Source organism: Lithobates pipiens, unplaced genomic scaffold (assembly GCF_037356315.1).
Source record: "Lithobates pipiens isolate NorthernLeopardFrog02 unplaced genomic scaffold, aLitPip1_a1.2 Scaffold_13, whole genome shotgun sequence".
Taxonomy (NCBI): domain Eukaryota; kingdom Metazoa; phylum Chordata; class Amphibia; order Anura; family Ranidae; genus Lithobates; species Lithobates pipiens.
The window spans coordinates 274,603,242-274,629,795 of record NW_027507718.1 but is presented as its reverse complement, the minus strand read 5'-3'; the positions used below and the strand labels follow the sequence as shown (position 1 = coordinate 274,629,795).

The window sequence follows — 26,554 nt, the reverse complement described above, 5'->3', positions numbered from 1 at the left end:
TCTAGCAAAAAAAACTGTTTTAAACATGGAAACACCAAGTCTGAAAAAGAGGCCTGGTCCTTAAGTGGTTAAATTGCTTGATCATGCTACATTTTGAATTGCATGATTAAAACATTGTCGTGTGCACCCAGCCTAAGCTCATATTTAAATTCTGTATTTGGTCCCCACTTTTATCAGAGTTTTTGTTGTTTGTCCAAAGGGGAATAGCGATCTGTATCTTGAACTTGATCATTACTCTCCATGGTTAGGCCTAGCCATTCACGTAAGCTAGTCAATGTGTCACACATGCAATGATCTGACCCAGGAAAGGCCAGACAGTGATAACTTTTCTGCATTTAAGGACAGTATTTATACTGAGAATTTTGAGAAGGAGGGCACTAAAGGTGTGGGATATGGGTTTTTTGAATTTTATAAAAGACAGCATTTACCCTTGATGGCAGAACTTTTTATGCTACTAAAGTGGTTGTAAATGATCTTTATACTTACCTGCTCTGCTCAATGGAATTGCACAGAGCAGCCCCAAACCTCCTCTTCGCGGTTTGTCCACCCCCCCCCCCCCCCCATTTTCTATGGGGGCACTTGTGCAGGCTTGCTCCTGAGCCTTGCTGTCTTCTGTCAGGTAAGGTGAGAGGGGGATACTGCCATCTAAACATTTTTTACCTTAATGCAAAGAATGCATTAAGGTAAAAAAAAATGTTTAGGCTTTAGAACCACTTTAATTGCTAGTTCAGTTGATTAAAAGTGCACACAAAGTGCATGGGTGGCATTAAAGACATATTATTATTATTTTTTTTTTTTACTAAAGCTGCTAATATCAGAGCTTACATGCTTTTGCTGTTTTTATCATGTTTTCTTTTTGAAGTTTCCGCATCTTATTCCTCCTGGGACACTGCCCTACATCAGGTATGTGGGTGCCCCCTGTGCCTGCAAGGACCTATGGAGTCCCGCTGAAGTCTCCACTTCACGCAGGCTCCCATTTAGAACTGCAGTATTACACGCAACCATTCTCAGCACTGCACTCGCATGCAGAGCAAGAGGGAAACAGAACCAAAGCAATGCCTCTCCTCCTTCACAGAGTGAATGACTAAAAACTCTGCATGGCTTTCAGTTTGTGTGTCCCTAACGGGAATGGCTGCGTGTCTCTGCGGGAAGAGCGCGTAGTCTAGCATTCTCCAGCCATCTCCACTCCGCCCAGTAACGTCACATTTGGACAACAGGCAGCTCCTGCAGGACTGAGCAAGTGGCAGATGCCCTCACAACGGACAAGTGCGTTTCTTCTTGGATCCTGTAAGTGCTTTTTAATCCTGTGATAATAAATCCTACTTTTTAATGTTGCACTTAGGTCGTGCTTCTTTCCTTTTTTAAATTTATAACCCAGCTGAGACTTCATAGGGCCCGTAGGGCACAGGGTGCACCTGTCGGCATTCCTGGAGATGGGCAGTGTATTGGGGGTGAAGTTCAGAAAAGAAAGCTAAAAACAGCAAGAGCATGAAAGGTCTGCTTTCACTTTAAATATGGAAGATATATAGATTTTCATTGGCAGTGAATGAGTCTTCATTCGTGCACTGTTGATGTGTTTGTATAGTCATTTTAATGTTTTTTTCAATATACATGTGAAAACAAGTAGCTTGTGTTAATGTTTAAAAAAAACCATAAAAATAATATAAATATATATATATATAATGTGTGCATACCGTAGTTAAGGTTATTGTATATGTACATGATGGAAAAAGTGTGTTCAAAACATTGCAGCAGTTATGGAACGTGTGTGTGTGTGTGTGTGCCCCAATCTGCTACCAATATAAACAGACCTCTGTGGAGGACAGAACACTAGAATCTAAGGAAGTAAATGGGATCTTCATCCTCTGTTTACTTGGTATTTGTCCCTAGTTGCCAGGGCAGCATGGGCATAGTTGGCGTAACTGTGTATCTATTATGGTAAGTTCCTACATGAGACCATATAGGTACAGAAAAAGTGACAATGATTTTATATTATGTTTTTAGATGCTTGCTCAAAAATCCGGGAATATCATCAACATGTCTTCTGTGGCTTCCAGCATTAAAGGTATTACTAGAAGTTAAATTTCCTTGCTTCAGTTGTTTTGGTAAGCAGTTAAACCAGAAAAAGTTTAACAGCTATTTTGCACCTAAGTTTTTTTTTGTAACACGAAGCTCAAAGCACCAAAACACTCAACATCCAAAAATGTCATGTATTTTAATGGTGGTTCAGATGCCTGTAGAACAAAACTTGATGTTCCAAAAGCTACATGAGCTACAATAGAGGCAAGAATAGGCATTTCTGGTTGCAAAGACTTTAGTCTGTAATGCTTTTCATTGATTAAAATAAACCTCTGAAGCTTGAGTACACCTGTAAAACCCTTGAAATACACTTCTTGTATACGTGCACAAAAAATGCTAAAAATAATATGCCTGAAACCTGCTGTGCTCAGGTGTGAATGCAGCCTTGGCATGTATTCTTGGGCTATAGGAAACAATACAATTTTGAGTTATGCTGAACTAGAGCTAGTTTATAATTGAAGCAGGTACTTTTGCAAATGCTTAGTATTGGCACCAGTACTGGTATTGGTGCCAATACTAAGCATTTGCAAAAGTACTCATACTCGTGCAAATACCTGAATCCGATACCTTTTGCGGTGCGATTTAAGCCCATACAAAATGGATGGACTCAAATTGCACTGCAAAGAATTGCATGTGATTTGAACAAGAAGGCAGTGCGATTCCTGTGCAAATCACATGCGGTTTCCCCCACCGCTCCTGTGTGAACCCAGGCTTGTCATAGGGACCTGTCTGGGTTCACACAGGAGCGGTGGGGGGGAACCGCATGCGATTTGGACAGGAATCGCACCTCATTCCTGTTCAAATAGCATGCGATACTTTGCAGTGCAATTTGTATGGGCTCAAATCACACTACAAAGGTATCAATGCTCAGTATCCGCGAGTACTTGACCGCCGTACTTGACCACTGGTACTCGCTGGTAAAAAAAAAAACGTATTGGTGTAAGCTCAATTCAAAGTGGTGGCATTATACTGCAATAGACCTGATAAATGAAAAGCATCATTAGAGGGGTCACCAGGAGGAGGGAGATCCTGATTCCCCTATATGGATCTTTAGTTAGACCTCATTTGGAATACTATGTCCAATTCTGGAGACCTTACTTATAAAAAGCGGAAGGAAAGTTCAAAATATTAAAAGTATAAATTTACTGATAGAGTAGTTGATACTTGGAATAGACTTCCTGCAGAGGTAGTGAGTCAGTCAACAGTAAGTGAATGAAACCATGCTTGGGACAAACGTAGACCAAAAAAGTTAAAAAGAAAAACAAACGCACAAAAAAAAAACACGTATACATATAAAATAGAATGGAGCAGACTCGATGGACCACGTGGTCTTTTTTATGCTTTCACTCTTCTAGGTTTCTATTCACTAATCCTTCACTTAAAGCACCAGTATTTCACTGAATAGATTAAGCAGAACTACAGACAAGCTTCTAAATATGGGCAGCATATTTTTATATGCTAAAACAGATTTAATTCTGTTGTCATGATTTTGCTCTTCTGCCACACAGCATGGGCCAGGACAGTGAAACCACAATGTTTCGTGCGACTTTACAGCTTTCTGTGACACCTGCCGGCTTAAAATATTAGTATTGTCTTACTGCTGAGAGCCTCCTTCCTGGAGCGAACTGTCTAAAAACCTCCCGTTGCAGCTTTCAGTTCCTGAAAGCATATTAGCTTGACCGCATTGCTTCACTCTATATGCTAAGCTTGCTAAGTATGCTTGCTAAGTATACATGTAATGCATTCTGCTTTAATATAATAGATATCATATCTCTATATCGTATAACATGTTTAAGTTTAAGGATAAAAACTTGCATATTAAATGCCCATCAATGCAGCCTTACACACTGTCCATCTGCAGCATGTTTGGGGTTTTAAATTTAGCGCTACTGTATAAACTGACGTTACTGTTATAAATACGTGTAAAATGCAAACCTCCGGTGGGTGTAACATGTCCGCTTTCCCCATTCTTAATGTATCCTTACTGTGGACGAGTGTGGGGTGTAGCAAGATGGCAGGGATGGAACGCCACTTCCGTAGCAAACTGCGATGGGTCGCCAAATATGTTGTTACAGTGCTGCCAAGATATTTGGCTCCTCTCGCCGCTGACATAGACCAAGCTGAGCCGAGTGCACTGTGTACTTGCGTACTCAACTCCGCTCGCAGTCACGCCCCTTGGCCAGCTCCTATGATGGACACACGCACACTGGTCCAATGGCGGGACTGGGTGTGACTGCGAGCCGAGTACACTCGGCTCGGTCAATGTCGGCGGCCCTCACAGATTTTCCTCTGATTTTCAGGGTAAAAACGTGCATGTTATACGCTGATAAATACGAAATATAGATATATGTGTAATAAAAAAATTAAATAAATTAAAAGAGAGAGAGATCTCTCTAAAAACAAAAGTCTAAAATATTGCAACATGCCAGTCCTTAGATTTGATGGCAGTATTCGTTTTCTTTTTTGGCCAAGTACAGAAAAAATATCTCTTGCAAGACCTTTCGAGTTGTAGCCTATTCATTTACAGGGAACTGTGAATGAATGATGCGGCCATGTGGGTGGAGTACTGCACCCCCATGCATTTTTTTAACCACTTAACCTCCGGAAGATTTACCCCCCCCCCCCCTTCATGACCAGGCTGTTTTTTTATGATACGGCATTACGTTACTTTAACTGACAATTGCACGGTCGTGCAAAGCTGTACCCATATAAAATGTATGCTTGTTTTTTTTTTTGTTTTTTTTTTTATTTTATTTTTTTTTTCCACAAATAGAGTTTTTTCTTTTGGTGGTATTTGATCACCTCTGCATTATTGTGCTATAAACAAAAAAGATTGACAATTAAAAAAACAAAACAAAAAAAAAACATTTTTTTTTTACTTTCTGCCATAAAATGTATCCAATAAAATTTTTAAAAAAAAATTTAATTTCTTGATCAATTTAGGCCAATATGTATTCTACATAAGTTTATATTAATTGGTTTGCACAAAAATTAGTGTCTACAAACTAGAGGTCGACCGATATGGGTTTTTCTCTGGCCGATACCGATATTTAGAAATCGCCACGGCCGATGGCTGATATATGATGCCGATTTTTTTTTTTTTTTTTTTTTTTTTTTTTTTTTTTTTGGGCCGATATGTTAGGCCGATTTATTTATTTATTTTTTCCCCTTCATCTCATAAAATCTAACAGTTAGACACCTTTCCCACTGGGGCGTTTTCAGGCGCTTTAAAATAGCGCCTGTAAAGTGCCTGCAAAACGGCTCCCCTGCAGTCTGTGTGGAAGCCCAGAGTGCTTTCACACTGAGGAGATGCGCTGGCAGGACGTTAAAAAAAAGTCCTGCAAGCAGCATCTTTCGAGTGGTGTATACCACTCCTCCACCACTCCTGCCAATTGAAATGAATGGGCACCGCTGCCGAAGCACCTGCAATGCGATTTTTGGCAGCGGCGCTTCACGGGCACATTTAACCCCTTCCTGGGCCGCTAGCTGGATTATAAGTGCCCCGCTAAAATGACGGTAAAGCGCCGCTAAAACTGGCAGCGTTTTACCGTCAACGCTTGCTCGCTCCAGTGTGAAAGCAGCCTTAAGTGATACAGAAAATTTCTTACATTTATTAAACAAAACAAACATCCAAACAGTTCAATTGTATGTATAATTTAGAATGAAAAAAAATATATATATATATATATATATATTATATAATTAATAGATTTTACACGAAAACAGGTAATCAAAAGTTTTGGATGAAAAAAAAAAAAATGGGCTAACTTACTGTTTGTTTGTTTGTTTTTTTAACCTGTTTTTTTTTTGTCCAAAAAAAATTGAGTTTGAAAGACCGCTGCGCAAATACCGTGTGACATAAAATATTGCAACAACCGCTATTTTATTCCCTAGGATCTCTGCTAAAAAAATATATATAAGTTTTGGGGGTTCTAAGTGAATTTCTAGCAGAAAATACAGGATTTTTATTTGTAAGCATCAAGTGTCAAAAAAGATTTAGTCTTTAAATGGTTAAACTGAGAACTCTACACACTGAGTTGAGTTCATTCATTCAAATGTAAACATTGTATCTTTTTGATCTTTTCTTGGCAGACTGCCCAGAGAGGAGACAAGTCCCTTCACTCAAGTCTCCAGGCAACTTGCACTGACTTCTATTACTGAAGTCATTTGCAAGTGGTGCTGAATATATCATCGGCCTTTTTTAACAGCACAATCGGCCGATGACGATTAATTAAAAAACGCCAAATATCGGCCGATATATCGGTCGACCTCTACTACAAACTATGGGATTTTTTTTAATGTAATTTTTATTTTATTTTTTTAAACTAGTAATGGTGGCGATCAGCAACTTATAGCGGGACTACAATATTGCGGCTGACAAATCGGACACTGGCATTTTTTGGGGACCAGTGACACAAATACAGTGATCAGTGCTAAAAAATATGCACTGTCACTGTACTAATGACATTGGCTGGGAAGGGGTTAACCTTAGGGGCGATCAAAGGGTTAACTGTATGCCTAGCCAGTGCTTGTGTACTGTGTGCAATGTGCTTTTACTAGGGGAAGGCATTGATCCATGTTCTTTTGCAGGAACACAGGATCAATGCCTTCCTTACTGACAGAACGGTGATCTGCCTTGTTTAAATAGACCGCCATTCTGGCTCTCTGCCTAATGATCGGTGGGTGCCGGCAGACATTGAATCTGCGGTACCCGCAGATCAGCTCCCGCTGTGTATTATCACAGTGGGAGTGAGTCGTCAGAGGCACGTATGCGCGCCCCAGACCCGGAAGTGCAGGATCATGTACCAGGTACGTGATATATTATATGTAGTGAGTATACAGTTTGTATAACTTAAATTTGCTGTTCCCTCAAAATAACTCGACACAGCCATTAATGTCTAAACCGCTGGAAACAAAAGTGAGTACATCCCTAAGTGAAAATGTCCAAATTGGGCCCAAAGTGTCAATATTTTGTGTGGCCACCATTATTTGCCAGCATTGCCTTAACCCTCTTGGGCATGGAGTTCACCAGAGCTTCACAGGTTGCCACTGGAGTTCTCTTCCACTCCTCCATGATGACATCACAGAGCTTGTGAGTGTTAGAGACCTTGCTCTCCTCCACCTTCCGTTTGAGGATGCCCCACAGATGCTCAATAGGGTTTAGGTCTGGAGACATGCTTGGCCAGTCCATCACCTTTATCTTTAGCAAGGCAGTGGTCATCATAGAAGGTGTGTTTGTTCGTTATCATGTTGGAATACTGCCCTGCGGCCCAGTCTCCAAAGGGAGGGGATCATGCTCTGCTTCAGTATGTCACAGTACATGTTGGCATTCATGGCTTCCTCAATGAACTGTTGCTCCCCAGTGTCAGCAGCACACATGCAGACCATGACACTCCCATCACCATGCTTGACTGTAGGCAAGACACAATTATCTTTGTAATCCTCACCTGATTGCTGGCACACACGCTTGACACCATCTGAATCAAATACGTTTATTTTGGTCTCATCAGACCACAGGGCATGGTTCCGGTAATCTATGTCCTTAGTCTGCTTGTCTTCAGCAAACTGTTTGTGGGCTTTCTTGTGCATCATCTTTAGAAGAGGGTTCCTTCTGGGACAACAGCAACAGCCATGCAGACCAATTTAATGCAACGTGCAGCGTATGGTCTGAGCACTGACAGGCTGACCCCCCCACCCCTTCTACCTCCTGCAGCAATGCTGGCAGCACTCATACATCTATTTCCCAAAGACAACCTCTGGATATGAAGCTGAGCACGTGCACTCAACTTCTTTGATCAATCATGGCGAGGCATTTTCTGAGTGGAACCTGTCCTGTTAAACCGCTGTATGGTCTTGGCCACTGTGCTGCAGTTTCAGGGTCTTAGAAATCTTTTTATAGCCTAGGCCAGTGATGGCGAACCTTGGCACCCCAGATGTTTTGGAACTACATTTCCCATGATGCTCTTGCACTCTGCAGTGTAATTGAGCATCATGGGAAATGTAGTTCCAAAACATCTGGGGTGCCAAGGTTCGCCATCACTGGCCTAGGCCATCTTTATGTAGAGTGACAGTTCTTCATTTTTCAAATCCAGAGTTCTTTGCCATAAGGTGCCATGTTGAACTTCCAGTGATCAGTGTGAGAGCGATAACACCAAATTTAACACACCTACTTCTCATTCACACCTGACACCTTGTAACAGTGATGAGTCGCATGACACCGGGTAGGGAAAATGGCTAATTGGACCCAATTTGGACATTTTCACTTAGGGGTTGTATTAACTTTTCTTGCCGCGGGTTTAGACATCAATGGCTATGTGTTGAGTTACTTTGAAGGGTCAGAAAATGTACACTGTTATACAAGCTGTACAGTCTCTACTATACATTATAGCAAAGTGTCATTTCTTCAGTGTTGTCACATGAAGATAAAATATGTACAAAAATGTGAGGGGTGTACTCACTTTTGTGAGATACTGTGTGTGTATATATATATATATATATATATATATATACATATACATACGGTCGGCAATCGGTTAATTTTGTTGGTGCGGTAAGAGGATCCTATGCCTCCCTCGGTCACATTGAGGTGGGGATCAGAGGGAGAGGCTGCAGGAGCTGGATCATGCTATATGTTCCACCCAAAAATACAGATGTAGCATGTTCCAAAATCAAAACGTATTCTTTAAAAAAAAAAAAAACATGGAAGGTGTACAATCACTTTAATAAAAGCTGCAGATTTCAAAAGATTAAAAACAACATTGGAAAACACAACATTTTCAAGCTTTATGAAATTTTAGTAAATCTGTTTAGATCTATTTTAAATCTGTTCATGTAATTGTTGTGCTTACCATTGCATTTTAACCTACCGCTGTATTTTGTGTGGAGATCAGACTAGATATTATATTGATCAACAGGTTTAACCATTTGGTGCTATAACCTTAATAATAAACAACATAAATGTACAACAAATATACTAGAACACAAGAAATTATGCATAATACACCTATTGCAAACAAGTGTAACCTTTTTCAGAACATTGTTTTTTAGTAAATCAGTATGTTTATATATACTATGTTCTTTTCTCCTTTCTAGGAGTGGTAAATAGATGTGTATATAGCACATCAAAGGCTGCTGTAATTGGTCTAACTAAATCAGTTGCTGCGGATTTCATTGAGCAAGGCATAAGGTGTAACTGTATATGCCCAGGTATGTACAACATTAGTACAATACTGGAAATAAAGTGGTTGTACAGGTAATTTTATTCTAAAAATAAAAAGATCTACTTGCCTGCTGTATTGCCTAGAGCAGCCCAATATCCTCTTCTGGGGTCCCCGCCAGCACACTCAGCTCCTCCTCTTCTGTGTGTGTCCCCATAGCAAGCAGCTTGCAATGGGGACACACCTGCGGGCTGAGCCTGGCTGTCTGCATCCATAGACACACAGTGTGGCTCAGCCCTGCCCCCCTGCAATGAGCATAAAGGAACACAGGCCAGCACCACTGAAGAAGTGCACAGAGCTGGATCGAGATAGGACTCGGGTAAGTATATAGGGAGGTGAGGGCGTGATACAATTGCCAGGACATTTTTTACCTTCATGTAGGAAATGCATTAAGGTGAAAAATATCCTGCCTTTAGAACCACTTTAATTGGTGTCACCTACAAGCTAAGGGACATATTGGCCTTGCATCTCTTAAATTCTACTCATTGTGGATAAGCCTGGTGTGAAATTTGTTTCCCCTTTCCCCCTTTTCTTTGGGGGATTATGAAGTGTATGATCGGAAAGCGTCAGGACATGACACGGGTTTGTGTGCCATAAAAGCAGCGTTTATAGCACCATGTAGGGAGGGACCATAATCTCACAGTGATGGAAGGCTCACAAGACAGAAATTAGTAGGTAAACCTGCTACCTGATGGGGAGAACCTGCTATCTGAAAGTATGCTGGATACTGGAGTAATCATATGACAGATCCGCCAGTAACACAGAACACAAGAATACAAAAATATCTCATATATTTTCACATTAGAGATGTCGTCAGCTCAGAGCTAAGGAATAGGAAGAACCACCACCCACAAATCCCCTAGAAAGAAATCCCCTGCGTCAGAATTTTGCTGAAAGGCTGCCTGTTTTTCCCCTCTATCACTAGTGATGGGAGGGACATCCAATTGCCTCAGCTACAGGGAGGGAGTGATTTTCATCGGGACAAACAAGCAGCTTGTAATTTCAAGAAAAAATTGTCAGTGGGAGGGTCGCTAGTGGCAATTTTTCATTAAAACTCCTGAAAAGAAACAAAGGGATTCTACTATACCCCCATGCAAATGTTTTTTAGTGGATGAAAACATAATTTCATTTAGGTAAAGGGATGTATGCACTATTAATGTTTTTAGGTGTGAATGGACTATTACTGGACATCTAACTGGATACTAGACATTAGCTAGCTTAGATGCAGCCTCCAACTTGTTCATTTTTTATTATGAACTTGCAGGTCAGAAACAATATAGATAGAATGTACAGTACTTGGTTATATGCATGCCTATTATTTTAACGCTTTTTAATACATCATCAGTGTGGAAAGAGCTCGTTCACCGCAGTCAAAGGGTCATAAAAGCAGGCGGCTGAGCCACGTTTTTTTTCTGCCATTTAATCACCCACCTAAACAAAGACATGCAGCTGATCAGGGCTGTACATGTGCCACAGCCGCAATGCTTTACTTCCCAGCCTTGGCAAAAGTAAAACACCCTGTGACATTCAGTGGACAGTACTGCCACCAAACACAACTCATTAAAGTTAATGGGGCTATCCCACAACCTCCCTCGACCCGTGTGCAGTTCGACCTTCAGAATTAAAACGGGCAGTAAAGAAGCAGCATATTGCCTCCGAGCTGCCTGCCAACCACACTTTGAAAAGCAATCGACCTCAGATTGTTTTTCGGAGAGGCAGCAATGGCTTCTGCACATAATAAGCCCAGCGGATCAATATTTAAATGTAAAGTTGTATAAGTTGAGGCAATGTCCTTTATGTTCTTACTCCAATAATTATCCTTCTACTGTAAAATGCCAAAATATATTTCATTTGAATAGCACTTTAATTTCAATTCTTATCTGTAATATTCCTTCATGGCAATATCCTTGTCTAATAAAATTACCAGACTTAGTGTACAAGCCTATTGGTTGTTGCCATTGTGGCTCCTATATTTGTTATGGTTTGTTTTGCACTATCATCTGCCCGGGTGGGCGGGTGTAGTCCTCCTCGACCTCTCTGCTGGGCTTATGATGTTGGGCTGATTCAAGGCCCATTTTTTTGTTTGGCTTCATCTTACAACATGGCCGAACATATCCTACTATAAGGGACTCTTCACAGCTAACCACCTTTGTGTAGTTTCTCATACCTCCTGATGGACATTCCATGGGACACTGACTAAGCACCCCTTCCTTCGTTTTATATATACTGATATTAATCTGACAGTTCCTTTATTGTACTTTATTTCGCTATTCTACAATGTTTTCATTGTTACCTGATATCTTAATAAAAAGATTGAAACAGAAAATTGCCAGCCTTCTCTCCATAAGACTATCCAATTTGTGCTTTTGTGTTATTGTGTGATAATTCTCCAGAGTGGAGATTTCCACCTCAGTCTAATACAATGTATAGCATTGACAACTGCAGCAATGTAGCTTGTAAAAGGACCGCAATTACTTTATCATATGACTTAATAACTTGAAGAATCCATCCATTTATGAGAGATTGGGCTGGACCATTACATCTGTAGAATTCTATGAGCACCAACACTAGATATCTAATACCAAGGTGATTCTATAGCTACCTCTCTTCTTCTGTGTTGGGACTACCAGAGATACCTGTCTCATGCATGCTTTCTAGTAAAACCCCTTGAAAATAAGTGCGGACTGTAGGGTAGAAAGAATTATTGTGTCTTGGTCCACCAGTTTATACTATTTATCTGTTTAGGAACCGTGGACACCCCATCTTTAAATGAACGAATCCAAGCCAGGCCAGACCCTGAACAGGTAAGTAGGCAGCGCCACATCCATATAACTGATTTATTTATTAACAAATTGTTGCTTATATGTCGTGTTTTGTCCATGGTTGGAATAGGCTTTGAAGGACTTTCTGGCCAGACAGAAGACTGGCAGAATGTGCACCGCTGAAGAAGTAGCACATCTTTGTGTGTATTTGGCCTCTGATGAAGTAAGTTATGTGTCCACATCTGTTTTAATTTTACTCCAAGGGTTCAGGTTGTACCAATGGCTAAATGGGGCAAAGATGAACGTTTGCATAACTGCCTACTACCCATAAGCAGAGGCCGACCCTCTTGTTTTTGGATTTTGTGCTGGGATTGGGAACATAAAAATACCTTTTGTTATAAGAAGTCAGTGCTGTATCTCACATTTGGAGTTAGGCTTTTTATCCCCATTTGTACCGCATCACTGTGATCCTAATGGTTGGACTGTTTCCCTGAACTCACAAGCCTTATACCAAAGAGCAAGACCATAAGTTACACTTATGAGGGCAACAAAGCCTGAGGCGACTGTATGCTAGTTGGTATTATGGGCTCTTTAAAATGAGAAAAACGGTGGTTCTTGATGCACTGATGGTTAGAAGGGGTAAAAAAAAGGTTTGAAGGCATTAAGAGTTGGCTATGCAGAGCCCAATATAGTAGACAAGTGTCAATTTGCATTCTATCAATAAGAAAATATAGAAGTACCAGTAACCATGGGCATTAGCTGCTGTATATCACAATTGTACAAGACAATATGCCTGTCTTAAAATAAACAACAGTGTCTTGGGTTCAGACTCCTGTGAGGAAAAACCTGCTTCCTTCTAGAAGTCCCAGACAGAGAAGTAAGCAATACTCCTGACCTGTTTATGGAAACAGTGAAGAAATTTGATTCTGTGCATATTTTCCTTTTGTGACTGGTTGTTTCTGCTTTATTTATTTATTTTTTTAACCCTGCAAATTTGAAAACAACCCAGTAAAAAATAATCTAAAGCGAGGGTCGGCATCCCGTCGATTGCGGGCTAACTGTCAACCACGTGTAGGTGACAGGTAGTGCCGGTCCTTCTCTTTCCACCCTCAGCGTCCTCCGCCGCACCTTCGGTTCTTCTCTCTACCTCCCTCCAGCCTCCTTCGGTGCTGTGAACAGCAGAGAGTGAGAGGCAGCACAGCCCAGGATGGAGGGCGGGAGAAGAGCTGGCCAAGTTAACTTTTCAAGTTACCCCACAGGTGATTGGTTGCTAGGTCCTAAGCAACCAATCACCAGCATGTTAATATTAAGTGTCACTCTGCCAGCTCTTCCCAGCCCCCTGTACAGAACTGTGCTGTTCCTCGGTCCTCTGTGTGCACAGGTAGGATGCTATGGGAGGGAAGGGGGGGGAGAGGGCAATACTGTGTGTTTGGGGGGGGGGGGTGATGTGAATGGGGCAGTGGACACTGTTATGGGCAGGGTCACCCCCATAGCAGTGTCCTCTACCACACTTTACATTACCCCCACCCCCCCAATCCCTGGACTCTGAGCGGAACGCACTCCTGATCCCTGGACTAAATATTTTTTTGTCCACTGCGTTTGGGATCTATTTTGGGGTTAACAATGTATCATCACCCACAGTGGATCACAAAGGCAGTGCTTTTTGAACACTATGCAGGAAGCACACATAGCACATGCCTTTCTGGTGTTGCAGTCTGGTGTGAACTGGCCCTAACATTGGGACACTGCCTGGTGATCTTAAGTAGATCTCCATCTCTCAAGGTTGCTTACCCCTGATCTAAAGGCTCTGTAGTCCAGTAATGAAAATTGCCCATTTGCCAAATAAAATTTTATTTTCATACATTAGGGGACACAGAGCCATAGTAGTTACTATGTGGGTTAATAGGCCACCAATAGGTGATGGACACTGGCATGCCCTAAGACCAGAAGTGCACTCCCTATATAACCCCTCCCATTACTGGGAGTACCTCCATTTTTTTTTTCGCCAGTGTCTAAGGTGTTGGTCACGAGTAAAGATGTGCTGTGCTGAGCTCCACTGGAGCAATCCTTGCTGGGGCTAGCCATGCTGACCGAATCCATTCAGAGTGTCCTTTAATGGGCCAAAGGAATGGTACCCAGGCCTCGTGTCTGAAGAAACAAGGTTTTGCTTGTGAATGCTTCTCTTTTTAGAGAGCTGGACCCTGGGATCCAGTACTTTTTGGTAGTAAGGCCATAAAGTTTTTACTGGCAGGATGCTGTTGCAAGTCCAGGATTGTGGGTAACCTCTAGGTTCCCCTGTTCCTGAAGGTTTCGGAGCCCACCGTGAAGGGTGAAGATTGGGTTTATCTCAGATAACCTTGCGGCGGGAAGGTAAGTGGAATTTTCTAAGAAGTATCTTTGGATTTTCTTATGAATTTCTCCTTTAAGTATATAATGTTGTCATGCCTATATGTCACCACTGGGGGCTTTATTGAGCACTCACGCCTTATGCTGTAAACAGCGCTGTGTCAGGAGCCATCACTTCCACCTTCTCCGGCCTAAGCAAGCAGATCCTCCGGTAAGAAAGAGGGGACTGGTCTCTCCTCCTGCGCCCCCCCATGTTGAAATTACCCCCTTTGAGGGAATTGTATGCCGAAAGCAATCCTTTTTTTAAATAAAACAAAAAAAAACGTGTGGCCACTCAGCAGTGGTTCCCCCCCCCCCCCCCGCCACCATGTCAGCTGTTCACTGGGTGCCTAGAGTCCACCACTCGCATGGGAAAACTTTCTTTTGAAAGCAGGGAGGGGCCTAATCAGCGCAAGGGGCGGGGCTAACAGCGTCAGACGCCATCTACACTTGGAGGAAGTTTTTAAAAGAAGGACTGTGTGTGTGTGTGTGTGTGTGTGTGTCTGCTGCTGGCTGTGGAGGGACACATGAGCAGAGGTGGCTTACTTCAGATTTGGTGACACAGGCATTTCCCTTTGACACATTATTACTTACCAGGCTAGGCATTAATAGCAGCTTTATAGGGCTGGCCTATAACCTAGCAGTGTACATTCTTTTTGGTAGTGCCCCTGCTTTGTGCTTCAGGCTATAAGTGGAAGAGGGACCAAGAACTCCTCAAAGGGTTCTAAGGGATCAGTGGTTTCAAAACAAACTAAATCCATTTCCAAAAGAATGTCATCCTCCTCTGAGAGTGATGCGGCCGGTCAGATTGGGCAGTCAGGGAAGACTGTTGTTGCAGCTGCGCTGGACACTTCAGTCCCTGTATATATCACACAGGAGGTTTTCTCTTCTACCATTTCTAATTTGGAAAAGAAGATTGATGCTATGATCACTCTCCATAGTGGGTCTAAACATAGCAGATTCCCATCTAGTGCTCAGGACCCTCTTATTGAGGTGCAAGGGGCAGGGGATCAGGATGATCTTCCAAGAGATTTGGAAGATACTAATATATCCTCTTCTAAGGATCCTAATATAGTGGGAGTAGCATCACAAGACAGGTTGCTTGTACACTCTTACTAAATTGGTTCATTCAACCTTTTTGCTGCCTGCAGCGCAGACTCTTGATGAACCCACCTGGTTTGGGATCACTATAGCCTCCCCCATCATAGCTTTATTCAGCGGATTAATCCCCCTATCAAGGCACCTCTAAATCCTTGGGGTTTAAACTTGGTTTTATTGACTTTGCAGAGTCAGCCTTTTGAGCCTTTACAGGAATTTCCCTTGGTTCTTTTGACAAGAAAGATAATCTTTTTGGTTGCCATTTCTTCTGCTAGAAGAGTATCGGAACTAGCGGCTCCATCTTGTAAAGAGCCATATTTGATCATGCATAAGGATAAGGTGGTTTTGCGTCCTCATCCTGAATTCCTACCAAAAGTAGTCACAACAGGTTTTCATTTAAACCAGGATATTATTCTTCCTTCTTTCTTCCCAGAGCCTCAATCTAGGGAAGAGAAGGCACTACATTCCCTTGATGTAGTAAGAGCGATCGGAGTCTATTTAAAGGCGACCGCTCAGGTTCGCAAAACAGATGTTTTGTTTGTACTGCCAGAAGGTCCAAAGAGGGGACAGGCAGCATCAAAATCTACTATTTCCAAATGGATTCATCAAGTGATTGTTCAAACTTATGGCTTAAAGAAGAAAATTCCTCCTTTTCATTTTAAAACACACTCAACCAGTGTGGTTAGTGCCTCTTGGGTGGTGCATCATCAGGCGCAGTGTGCTGCAGGCTGCAGTATGAGTCCTTTTTTTGGCTCACTTTTTATTGTGTCTCTCTCCCTTCAGTCGCCATTGCTATGGGACATCCCACATAGTAACTACTATGGCTCTGTGTCCCCTGATGTATGAAAATCAGGATTTTTAAAATGGCTTACCTGTAAAATCCTTTTCTTTGATGTACATCAGGGGACACAGAGATCTCTCCCTTCTTGGTATACACTTGTATTGCTTGGCTACAAAACTGAGGTACTCCCTGTAATGGGAGGGGTTATATAGGGAGTGCACTTCTGGTCTTAGGACGTGCCAGTGTCCATCACCTATTGGTGGCCTATTAACCCACATAGTAACTACTATGGCTCTGTGTCCCCTAATGTACATAAAAGAAAAGGATTTTTACAGGCAAGCTGTTTTTAAAAATCCTGTTTTCCAAAGCTGAACAGGAACCCATTGCAGGAACTAGGGCTGAAACCACTAATCAAGTTAATAGATTAAATATTTTTAGGTCCTGGTCTCAACTGTTCAATCCATTTTTAGATCCTGGTCTCAACCGTTCAGTCCATTTTTAGATTCTGGAGCTATTTTTAGATTCGGGTTTCAACTATTAAATATATTTGTTTTTCAAGTTCTCAGGCCCTTACTGACATGTATGAACAGCTGTCAATGGCACAGATTTAAAAAGAACAATCGGTATTCAGAATCGCTGTTTTTGGCGATCTTAATACTTTGATGTGCAAAAGAGTAACTGTGACCACCTATTACTGTCAAAAGGGATATTTACATTCCTTGTGACTGCAATAAAAGTAATCAGAATTATTTTTATTTTTTTAAAGTGACAATGTAAAAAAATGTAAATAAAATAAGAAAAAAAAAAAGTTTTTTAAAGCGCCCCCGTCACCACGAGCTTGCGCAGCAAAGAAACCTTATATGTAAGTCGTGCCCACATATATAAACAGTGTTTAAATCACACAAGTGAGATATCGCTGGAGCGAGAGCAATAATTCAAACACTAGACCTCTTATGTAACTTTCACCTGGTAACCGTTACATTTTTTTAAGTGTCGCTTATGGAGATTTTTAGGTACTGTAGTTTGTCGCCATTCCACGAATGTGCGCAATTTCAAAGCATGACATGTTGGGTATCTATTTACTTGGCGTAACGACATCATCTTTCAAATTATACAAAAAAAAAATTGTGCTAACTTTACTGTTTTTTTTTTGTTTTTTTGTTTTTTGTTTTTTTTATTCCGGAAAGTGTCTTTTTGTGTTTGAAAGACCGCTGCACAAATACCACGTAACATAAAATTTTGCAACGATCACCATTTTATTTTCTAGGGTCTCTGCTATATATATATATATATATATATATATATATATATATATATATATATATATATATATATATATATATACACACACACAGTGCTTTGCGAAAGTATTCGGCCCCCTTGAACTTTTCAACCTTTTGCCACATTTCAGGCTTCAAACATAAAGATATAAAATTTTTATTTTTTGTGAAGAATCTCAAACCAGTGGGACACAATTGTGAAGTGGAACGAAATCGATTGGATTTTTGAAACTTTTTTAACTAATAAAAAAATGAAAAGTGGGTCGTGCAAAATTATTCGGCCCCCTTGCGTTAATACTTTGTAGAGCCACCTTTTGCTGCGATTACAGCTGCAAGTCGCTTGGGGTATGTCTCTATCAGTTTTGCACATCGAGAGACTGAAATTCTTGCCCATTCTTCCTTGCAAAACAGCTCGAGCTCAGTGAGGTTGGATGGAGAGTGTTTGTGAACAGCAGTTTTCACCTCTTTCCACAGATTCTCGATTGGATTCAGGTCTGGACTTTGACTTGGCCATTCTAACACCTGGATACGTTTATTTGTGAACCATTCCTTTGTAGATTTTGCTGTATGTTTGGGATCATTGTCTTGTTGGGAGATAAATCTCCGTCCCAGTTTCAGGTCTTTTGCAGACTCCAACAGGTTTTCATCCAGAATGGTCCTGTATTTGGCTGCATCCATCTTTCCCTCAATTTTAACCATCTTCCCTGTCCCTGCTGAAGAAAAGCAGGCCCAAACCATGATGCTGCCACCACCATGTTTGACAGTGGGGATGGTGTGTTGAGAGTGATGAGCTGTGTTGTTTTTATGCCAAACATATCGTTTTGCATTGTGGGCAAAAAGTTTGATTTTGGTTTCATCTGACCAGAGCACCTTCTTCCACATGTTGTGTGTCTCCCAGGTGGCTTGTGGCAAACTTTAGACGAGACTTTTTGTAGATATCTTTGAGAAATGGCTTTCTTCTTGCAACTCTTCCATAAAGGCCAGATTTGTGCAGTGTACGACTGATTGTTGTCCTATGGACAGACACTCCCACCTCAGCTGTAGTTCTCTGCAGTTCATCCAGAGTGATCATGGGCCTCTTGGCTGCATCTCTGATCAGTCTTCTCCTTGTCTGAGCTGAAAGTTTAGAGGGACGGCCAGGTCTTGGTAGATTTGCAGTGGTCTGATACTTGCATTTCAAAATGATCGCTTGGACAGTGCTCCTTGGGATGTTTAAAGCTTGGGAAATCTTCTTGTATCCCAGGGCTCGACAAACCCCGGGCGCCTGGTCGCATTTGCGCCTAGAATTCGTGTCCTGGCGACTGGGGCAACGCTGCTGGGGTATCCCGTCTCCATTTGGACCCCGAATTCCGCCGCGCAATTGCATCGGGCCGCGCCGGCCAGTAATTGAGGCCGCGGCTTTGCGGCCTTCTAAAATCTTTCGGTAGTCTGGCGCCATCTTGTGGTGGATGTAGAAATTACACCCTATTCCAATAATGCTAATTCCTAATGGAGTGAAGCTCCCCTGCCTGTTTTTCACTGCCCGCCCATTTCCTTCCCAAAGTGAAGAGAAGGAAGTGATTGCGGGCGTCATCTGGCGCCTTTTGCCCAACGGTGAGTGTGGTGGCTGGTAAATGGCTTCTCATTATATTATATATATATTATTTATATATATATATATATATATATATATATATATATATATATATATATATATATATATATATATATATATATATATATATATATATATTTGTAAAAAGTAAAAAAAAAATTATTTTAATTAAGGAAAAAAAAGGGGGGGGGGGGGGCTGCGGCGCTATCTTCCCCTCACTCGTCTCCATGTCAGGCCAGGGACAGGTCCGGATCGCCGTTACCGACCTGGCTCCTAACTTTTTAAGCTGGCTCCTAGATTCCAAGCAAATTTGTCAAGCCCTGTTGTATCCAAATCCGGCTTTAAACTTCTCCACAACAGTATTACGGACCTGCCTGGTGTGTTCCTTGGTCTTCATGATGCTCTCTGCGCTTTCAACAGAACCCTAAGACTATCACAGAGCAGGTGCATTTATACAGAGACTTGATTACACACAGGTGGATTCTATTTATCACCATCAGTCATTTAGGACAACATTGGATCATTCAGAGATCCTCGCTGAACTTCTGGAGTGAGTTTGCTGCACTGAAAGTAAAGGGGCCGAATAATTTTGCACGCACCACTTTTCAGTTTTTTATTTGCTAAAAAAGTTTAAATTATCCAATAGATTTCGTTCCACTTCACAATGGTGTCCCACTTGTTGGTGATTCTTCACAAAAAATACAATTTTATATCTTTAGGTTTGAAGCCTGAAATGTGGCAAAAGGTTGAAAAGTTCAAGGGGGCTGAATACTTTCACAAGGCACTGTGTGTGTGTGTGTGTGTGTGTGTGTGTGTGTATATGTATATATGTGTGTGTGTGTGTGTGTGTGTGTGTGTGTGTATATGTATATATGTATATGTATATATATATATTAGTCTTAGGGTTCTGTTGAAAGCGCAGAGAGCATCATGAAGACCAAGGAACACACCAGGCATGTCCGTAATACTGTTGGAGAAGTTTAAAGCCGGATTTGGATACAAAAATATTTCCCAAGCTTTAAACATCCCAAGGAGCACTGTGCAAGCGATCATTTTGAAATGGAAGGAGTATCAGACCACTGCAAATCTACCAAGACCTGGCCGTCCATCTAAACTTTCAGCTCAGACAATATATATATAATTTCAGTCTTTGAGATTTTAGTAAATGTTCTTGTAGCCCTAGACTTAGACAAAGACCCCTTAAGAACAAATTAACAGATAGATGATAGAAAGATTGGACCTTGACCTGTAATAAGCTGCAATTCAACAGCACCACAAAAATCTCACATAAACCAATAACCTAAAGATCTGCACACACTACTATAACTCCATTCCAGAGCTGTAAACTGAAATGGGTTTTCAGGACAAAAAAAACCATTAGATCTCTGCTTCATGAGGTAAACTGGTCAAAATGCTACCAGGTTTACCATTTCTGGCCTCCTTCAAATGGTGTTGGTTGCTTGGCTGTTTTGCCCTCTGGCTTCAGTGGTTTCTGAGTCTCAGACCCAAAACAAGAGAACAGATCAGGAAATCTGAGCCAGAAATCCTTATCTGCTAACTTGTTCCAGGTCCCCGAGTCAAGGCCAACTAGCAATTTCAAAGGAGAAGTCAGCAATCGCCGCCTTTTTTTTTTTTTCTGTTATGACAGGTTTACTTTAATATAGGGTGAAGTAATGCAGGGAGGGCTCTGACCACCCCACCAGTGACATTATGTGCTGAGTCCTCTAAGCAATTCTAAATAACTGCAGCAGAACGTGTTGCTTATAAGGGAAAGAAACAAGAACCAAAGTATTATTTGCCCTGGAATTTTTTTTTTAAAGTCTGTTTACTGCATTTATATTGTTTGGTACGGATTTAAATGTTGTTTATATGCTTCTTTCTTTTATAGGCTGCCTATGTGACTGGCAATGCACATATTATTGATGGTGGATGGAGTCTCTAAATTTGGATTCCCAATGTCGCAGCCCTACAAACGTGCATCAAGTGAAAGAGAAGATGATGCAACTTAAATTTTAAGTTCTGTAACTTAAATCAAAGCACAATAATGCATTAATTTTATTATAAATCGTTTTCCACGTGTTAAGATGCAGCCATTTAGTAAAGCAAGGAATGCAGATGTTGCGTAACAGCAAACTGTCAATTATTTGGATATAAATTTGTAACATTTGATAACCTTTGTGTCTTTTTTTCTTTTTTTTATGTTAAAGGATATCTAAAGGTAAATTAAAAAAACAAACATGTCATACTTATCTCCATTTTGTACAGCGGGTTTTGCACAGAGTGGTCCCGATCCTCCTCTTCTCGAGTACCCTGTCGGAGATGCGTTCTCCCATACAGGCGCGCTCATGTGTCCTACTGCTGCGTCTATTGACAGAGACAGCAGGACTTGGCCCCGCCTCCGGTTCCCACGTCTTTGGATTTGGTTGACAGCAGCGGGAGCCAATGGCTGTGCTGCTATCAATCTATTCAATCAGGACACAAGACACCGGATGGAGCTGGTGTGCTTGTTCCCAGTGTGGGAAAGGCAGGGTTCAATTAAGTAAAACGAGGGGGAGCGGTTACACTAAAGGAGATTTTACAACCCCTTTAAAAAAAAAAAGGTTTGGGCCTCATGCACACTGGACATTTTTACAGCTGCTGTTTTTGGCTTCAGATGTTTTTTTTTTTTCTGCAGCCAGTAAACTCCCCAGCATGTTATCCTATGTGTCCATGCACACATAGGCTGTTGTCAGCATTTTTTGCCAGGGGCATTTTCTGTCTGGAAAAAAAAACAGAACTAGTGGGTTTTAAGGAGTTTTTCAGCTGTAAAAATGCTCTAACTCTGATAAAAGCTTAACGCTAAAAAAGCAGCTAGTCAGCATATTTAAACCATAAGCTTTTGTTGGAGTATAGTTTTGCTAAAAAGACACTACTACAAAAAATTTCAAATTATTTAAAGAAGGCTGAGCTTAGGTCTAAACCCCCCTAGGTTGCAGCCTCCCCTAAAAATAAAACTCTCCTATCGGAGCCTTACATACAAAAGACTATACTAAGTTGGGGTCAGTGGCGCTACCTATTCTATAGATGCATATATTGCTGTTATGTTCTAGATATTTTTAATTGAGCTGCACAATACTATATGCCTATTATAGGAGACGATTAAATAAAATAAATTGGAGATAAAATTAAAATGAAAGGTGTTTAACCTACAGTAAAAGAACACCCCAAGTTTTCCGTGAGCCTGTATATACTTAATGGAATATGTGTAGTTATAGATATATTTAGTTTTATAATGTGAGTCTAAACCCACAAAAAGTGCAAGTGCTATGCTATGTATTAAACTAGGTGACTTCAGCAAATTATGAATAATCACTTGTTCATAAACTCAAATTAATTATAAAGTGCAATAAGTGCTCAAACTTAAAAAGACAAACTTGTGTATCCCACCAAAATATTATGCGGTATAATATATTCAAACACTCCTATGACTAACGTGCGAATGCACGTACACAGCCTTTGTGCAAGTGATATAATGAGTAATGATATTTAGCACCTCACCAATACTCAAAAATCAAAAACAAACCAGTAGACAAACAGCAGAAAAAAGCGCAGCCAGAAGTCCCAACCAATTGGTGTAATCAGTCTATATCCAAAAATTTGCAGAAATAAAAAATAAAAATGAAAGTAAAAAGTTTTGTGTCCATAAACATAATCCTTAATGTACAATAAAGATCCAGCAGAAATTTATAAAGTGACTTTCATGCTCGTGGTATATCCAGGTGACTCAAGTGCTCCCCCACAAGGGTCCCTACTTACCGGATCTTCACACCCCTGCAGGGGTAATGTGCTTGTAAATCCACTCCCTTGTAGATATGCCGACTCAACTTCCGCTCTGTACCATTCCAAAGGTCGCACATTAGTCATAGGAGTGTTTGAATATATTATACTGCATAATATTTTGGTGGGATACACAAGTTTGTCTTTTTAGGTTTGAGCACTTATTGCACTTTATAATTAACAACAAAGCCTGGGGAATGCCCAGGAAAAAACCCAAGCCTACGTAACACCAGCTCGCAGACAAACCAAATTAATCTGTCTAACAGTGCGTTAAACAGGGGTTTAGTCCGCACACCTTTGCAAACGTAAACCACAGAGCCTCGCCATGGCACCCTGATATCTGTGGTCCTAACAATAAAATATGAGTGTCCCCACAGTGGAGGCACATGCATTCTAATGGATGAGGGCAGGTGGATTGAAGGGGAGCCCACCCCTTCTTAAAGGTACAGGAGTACACCAATCACCCAGCAAATTGCACTATGGCTGCTAAGGTGATGGTGTGCTGCTGGACCAATAGAAACGCCAACGTGATAATGATACAAAAAACTCGCCACCGCCCTCATCTATAGCTGGCTATAGCAGTAAGCAGCATTGGAAGGCTGAAACAGATAAAGCCTGGGGAATGCCCATGAAAAAACCCAAGCCTACTTACCACCAGCTCGCAGACAACCAAATTAGCCCGCACGCATTTGCAAACACATGCATAAGCCACAGAGCCTTTATAATTAATTTGAGTTTATGAACAAGTGATTATTCATAATTTGCTGAAGTCACCTAGTTTAATACGTAGCATAGCACTTTTTGTGGGTTTAGACTCACATTATTATAAAACTAAATATATCTATAACTACACATATTCCATTAAGTATATACACGCTCACGGAAAACTTGGAGTGTTCTTTTACTGTAGGTTAAACACCTTTTTATTTTATTTAATGGACTACTACAAAAATGTTGCAAAACTCATTCTACAGCTACAGCTTTCTACAGCTATTGCTACTGGCGTTTTTATAACGTCCAGTGTGCAAGAGGCCTTATACTTGCCTGCACTGTGCAATGGTATTGCTCAGAGTTGCTCCTTACCTTCTCTTCTGGAAGTCTCCCGCCAGTGCTGTCTGCTCCTCCTTTCTTGTTTGTGCCCCCATAGCAAGCTGTGTGCTATGAGGGCAAATGTGCAGGTGTGAATCTGAGCTAGGCTGTGTGCATATATATATATATATATATATATATATATATATATATATAGACACACATAGCACAGCTCAGCCATGCCTCGTGCTTCCTCCTCAGAAGATCTGACTGACAGGAGCAGCAGCCAATGGCTCCTGACAATTAGAGAATGTGACACTACAAAGCAGGGGCCTAGACAAGACCAGATTGGAACCCCCTTTAATAAAAATGTGGTATGAGTTTTGATTCTTCCCTACTCTAAATCTAAAACTTAAAAAAAAAAAAGACTGAACATTGTTTAGTTATATTTATTTATTGCATGCATAGAAAATAAAATGAACTGGGTTTTCAACCGACACGTTTTATGATTTTAACTGGAGAATGAGCAAGAACCAATGTTTGTGCCACGTGGACCCATTACATCACCTTTCATGAAAGCAAAACGGGAATGTTTGTGGATATTAACATGCTTGTGGAATTACCTGCTTTAAGTCTGCTTTATGTAAAAACTGTAAATGATGCTCCTTGCTGTATTTGCCTAAATTAAACCATGGACACAAAGTGGGCAGACTGGGCCACAATCCATAGTATGCCCTGTCACTCTGTCCTCCTTTCATACATATAAACTATCTCACAAGTTTGAGAGCTCCACAGCACAAGTGATACTTTTACTTTAAATTCTTCTCAACCATTTTCACATGGAGGAACCCTTAAAATAAACTTTCAGGTCTTGAGGAGCCCCTGCTAATAATTACAGCTACCACAAGATAACAGTGTGAACAGTGAGTTGTGATGTAAGAAAAAAAAAAAAAAACATGGCATGTGATGTACTTAAGGGAGCTGTAAAGTCTCATGGTTTTTACACCTTAAGGTGAAAAACCTTCTGCTCTGTAGGAACCCCTCCCTTTTCTTACCTGAAATCCAGTGACATGAACGAGGACAGCAGCTCCAGCCGTTGTCTCAGATTCTTATTGGCTAGATTGATAGCTTCTGTCAATCAAATCCAGTGAGATGGGAGCCAGGGGGTGGGGCCAATTCCTGCTGGCTGTGTCAATGGACGCAGCAGCGGGACTCAGGATCACGCCCGCACGAGTTCCCCCATGGAAAGCGGCTCTCCATGGGGGCTCTGGAAAAGAGGAGGAGCCAGGAGCGCCGCTGGGGGGACCCCAGAAAAGGAGGATCAGGGGAAGCTCTGTGCAAAACCCTTGCACAGAGCAGGTAAGTATAACATGTTTGTAAAGGTTTGTTTTTATTTTTTTTAAATGACAATCACTTTAATGTATTTGATACTTGGTGCTACCCTATCCAAAAAAAAAATTCGTGGAATTGGACAAATATTAACACTGGGCAGAAAAGAAAAGCAGGCAGTAAGAATGGTGCTCCCTAACAACATTGGTGGTGAGTAGAAAAGTGAATCCTTATATTGATGGTCATTGGAGAACTATTCTCTTACTAGTGTTCAGTGAAGGGCTCTAGTACACTGGTAGCCAGTGGTAAGAATTGTCCTTACATTAATAGTCAGTTGCCCCTTAAAAATAGCTGGAAAGATCATTAGTGTCAATGGTAGCTTGTCTGACAGGTAAAAAGTTTTCAGGTAACCCCTGTTAACCTCTTGAGGAACCCTGGTTGAGAAAAACCTACTCTAGAGTCTGAGAGCAGCTTTAAAGATTTACAGTTGGTTTTGATATTTAGGCAAATAAGTGGGGCATTAGCAGAAATGCTATAATACACCCTATGAGCCAATGATGTCCATCTCACCTAGGAACAAAAGCAATGCTAGGGCCTTCCATGGTTGGTTCAAATCTCGGCCAGTTCAGACCATGTATGGGCAGGCTGAATGTACCTAGTTGAATGATAAATCAACTTGGGTACAATTAGCCTGCCCGTGGTTACAGGAAAGGAATTCGCCCCAACTATGGGCTGCTTTAGGCTTTCTCACCCAGCCCTACAACACACACACAGCTCACAGACCAGACATGTGACATGCCGTACATTCTTCTGTATGAGCTAGCATGTAACAAGCTCCACCCTAATCTACATTCTGCATACTAATAGAGGGCAGAGGAAGATGCAGCACCCCTTTGCTTCCTAGATAATGAGGCTACTGCAAGCTATAAGTTTGTAAACTGCCATTTCTGCTACCAGTATTTTTATGTTCTATTTCTTGTCGTTATTTGCCATAATATCACGTTTAACTGAACAATCCTTTTGAGTCACTTTTAATTACTGAATTTTTTTGTGTTGTCCTTAATTTACTATATAGGCCAGTTTCTAATCAGGTTCATACCCGGCAGCCCAGCTCCATTAAAACGGAACTTTTTGGGCTCCAATGCAATAAGGTGTGGATTGATGAGTATACATTAGTTGGAAAT

General features: G+C 41.2%; 1 protein-coding gene across 1 annotated transcript in view; it reads left to right on the top strand.

The window, feature by feature from the left end:
• Positions 1-21,368, top strand: part of BDH2 (3-hydroxybutyrate dehydrogenase 2) — a 43,241-nt gene extending 21,873 nt beyond the window's left edge. The window contains exons 6-10 of the mRNA XM_077476651.1: positions 2,005-2,065; positions 9,172-9,285; positions 12,042-12,100; positions 12,189-12,281; positions 21,085-21,368. Of these exons, the coding sequence (XP_077332777.1) occupies positions 2,005-2,065; positions 9,172-9,285; positions 12,042-12,100; positions 12,189-12,281; positions 21,085-21,138 (381 nt within the window). The 3' untranslated portion in view covers positions 21,139-21,368. The remainder of the gene's footprint in view (positions 1-2,004; positions 2,066-9,171; positions 9,286-12,041; positions 12,101-12,188; positions 12,282-21,084) is intronic.
• Positions 21,369-26,554: the final 5,186 nt, after the last annotated feature.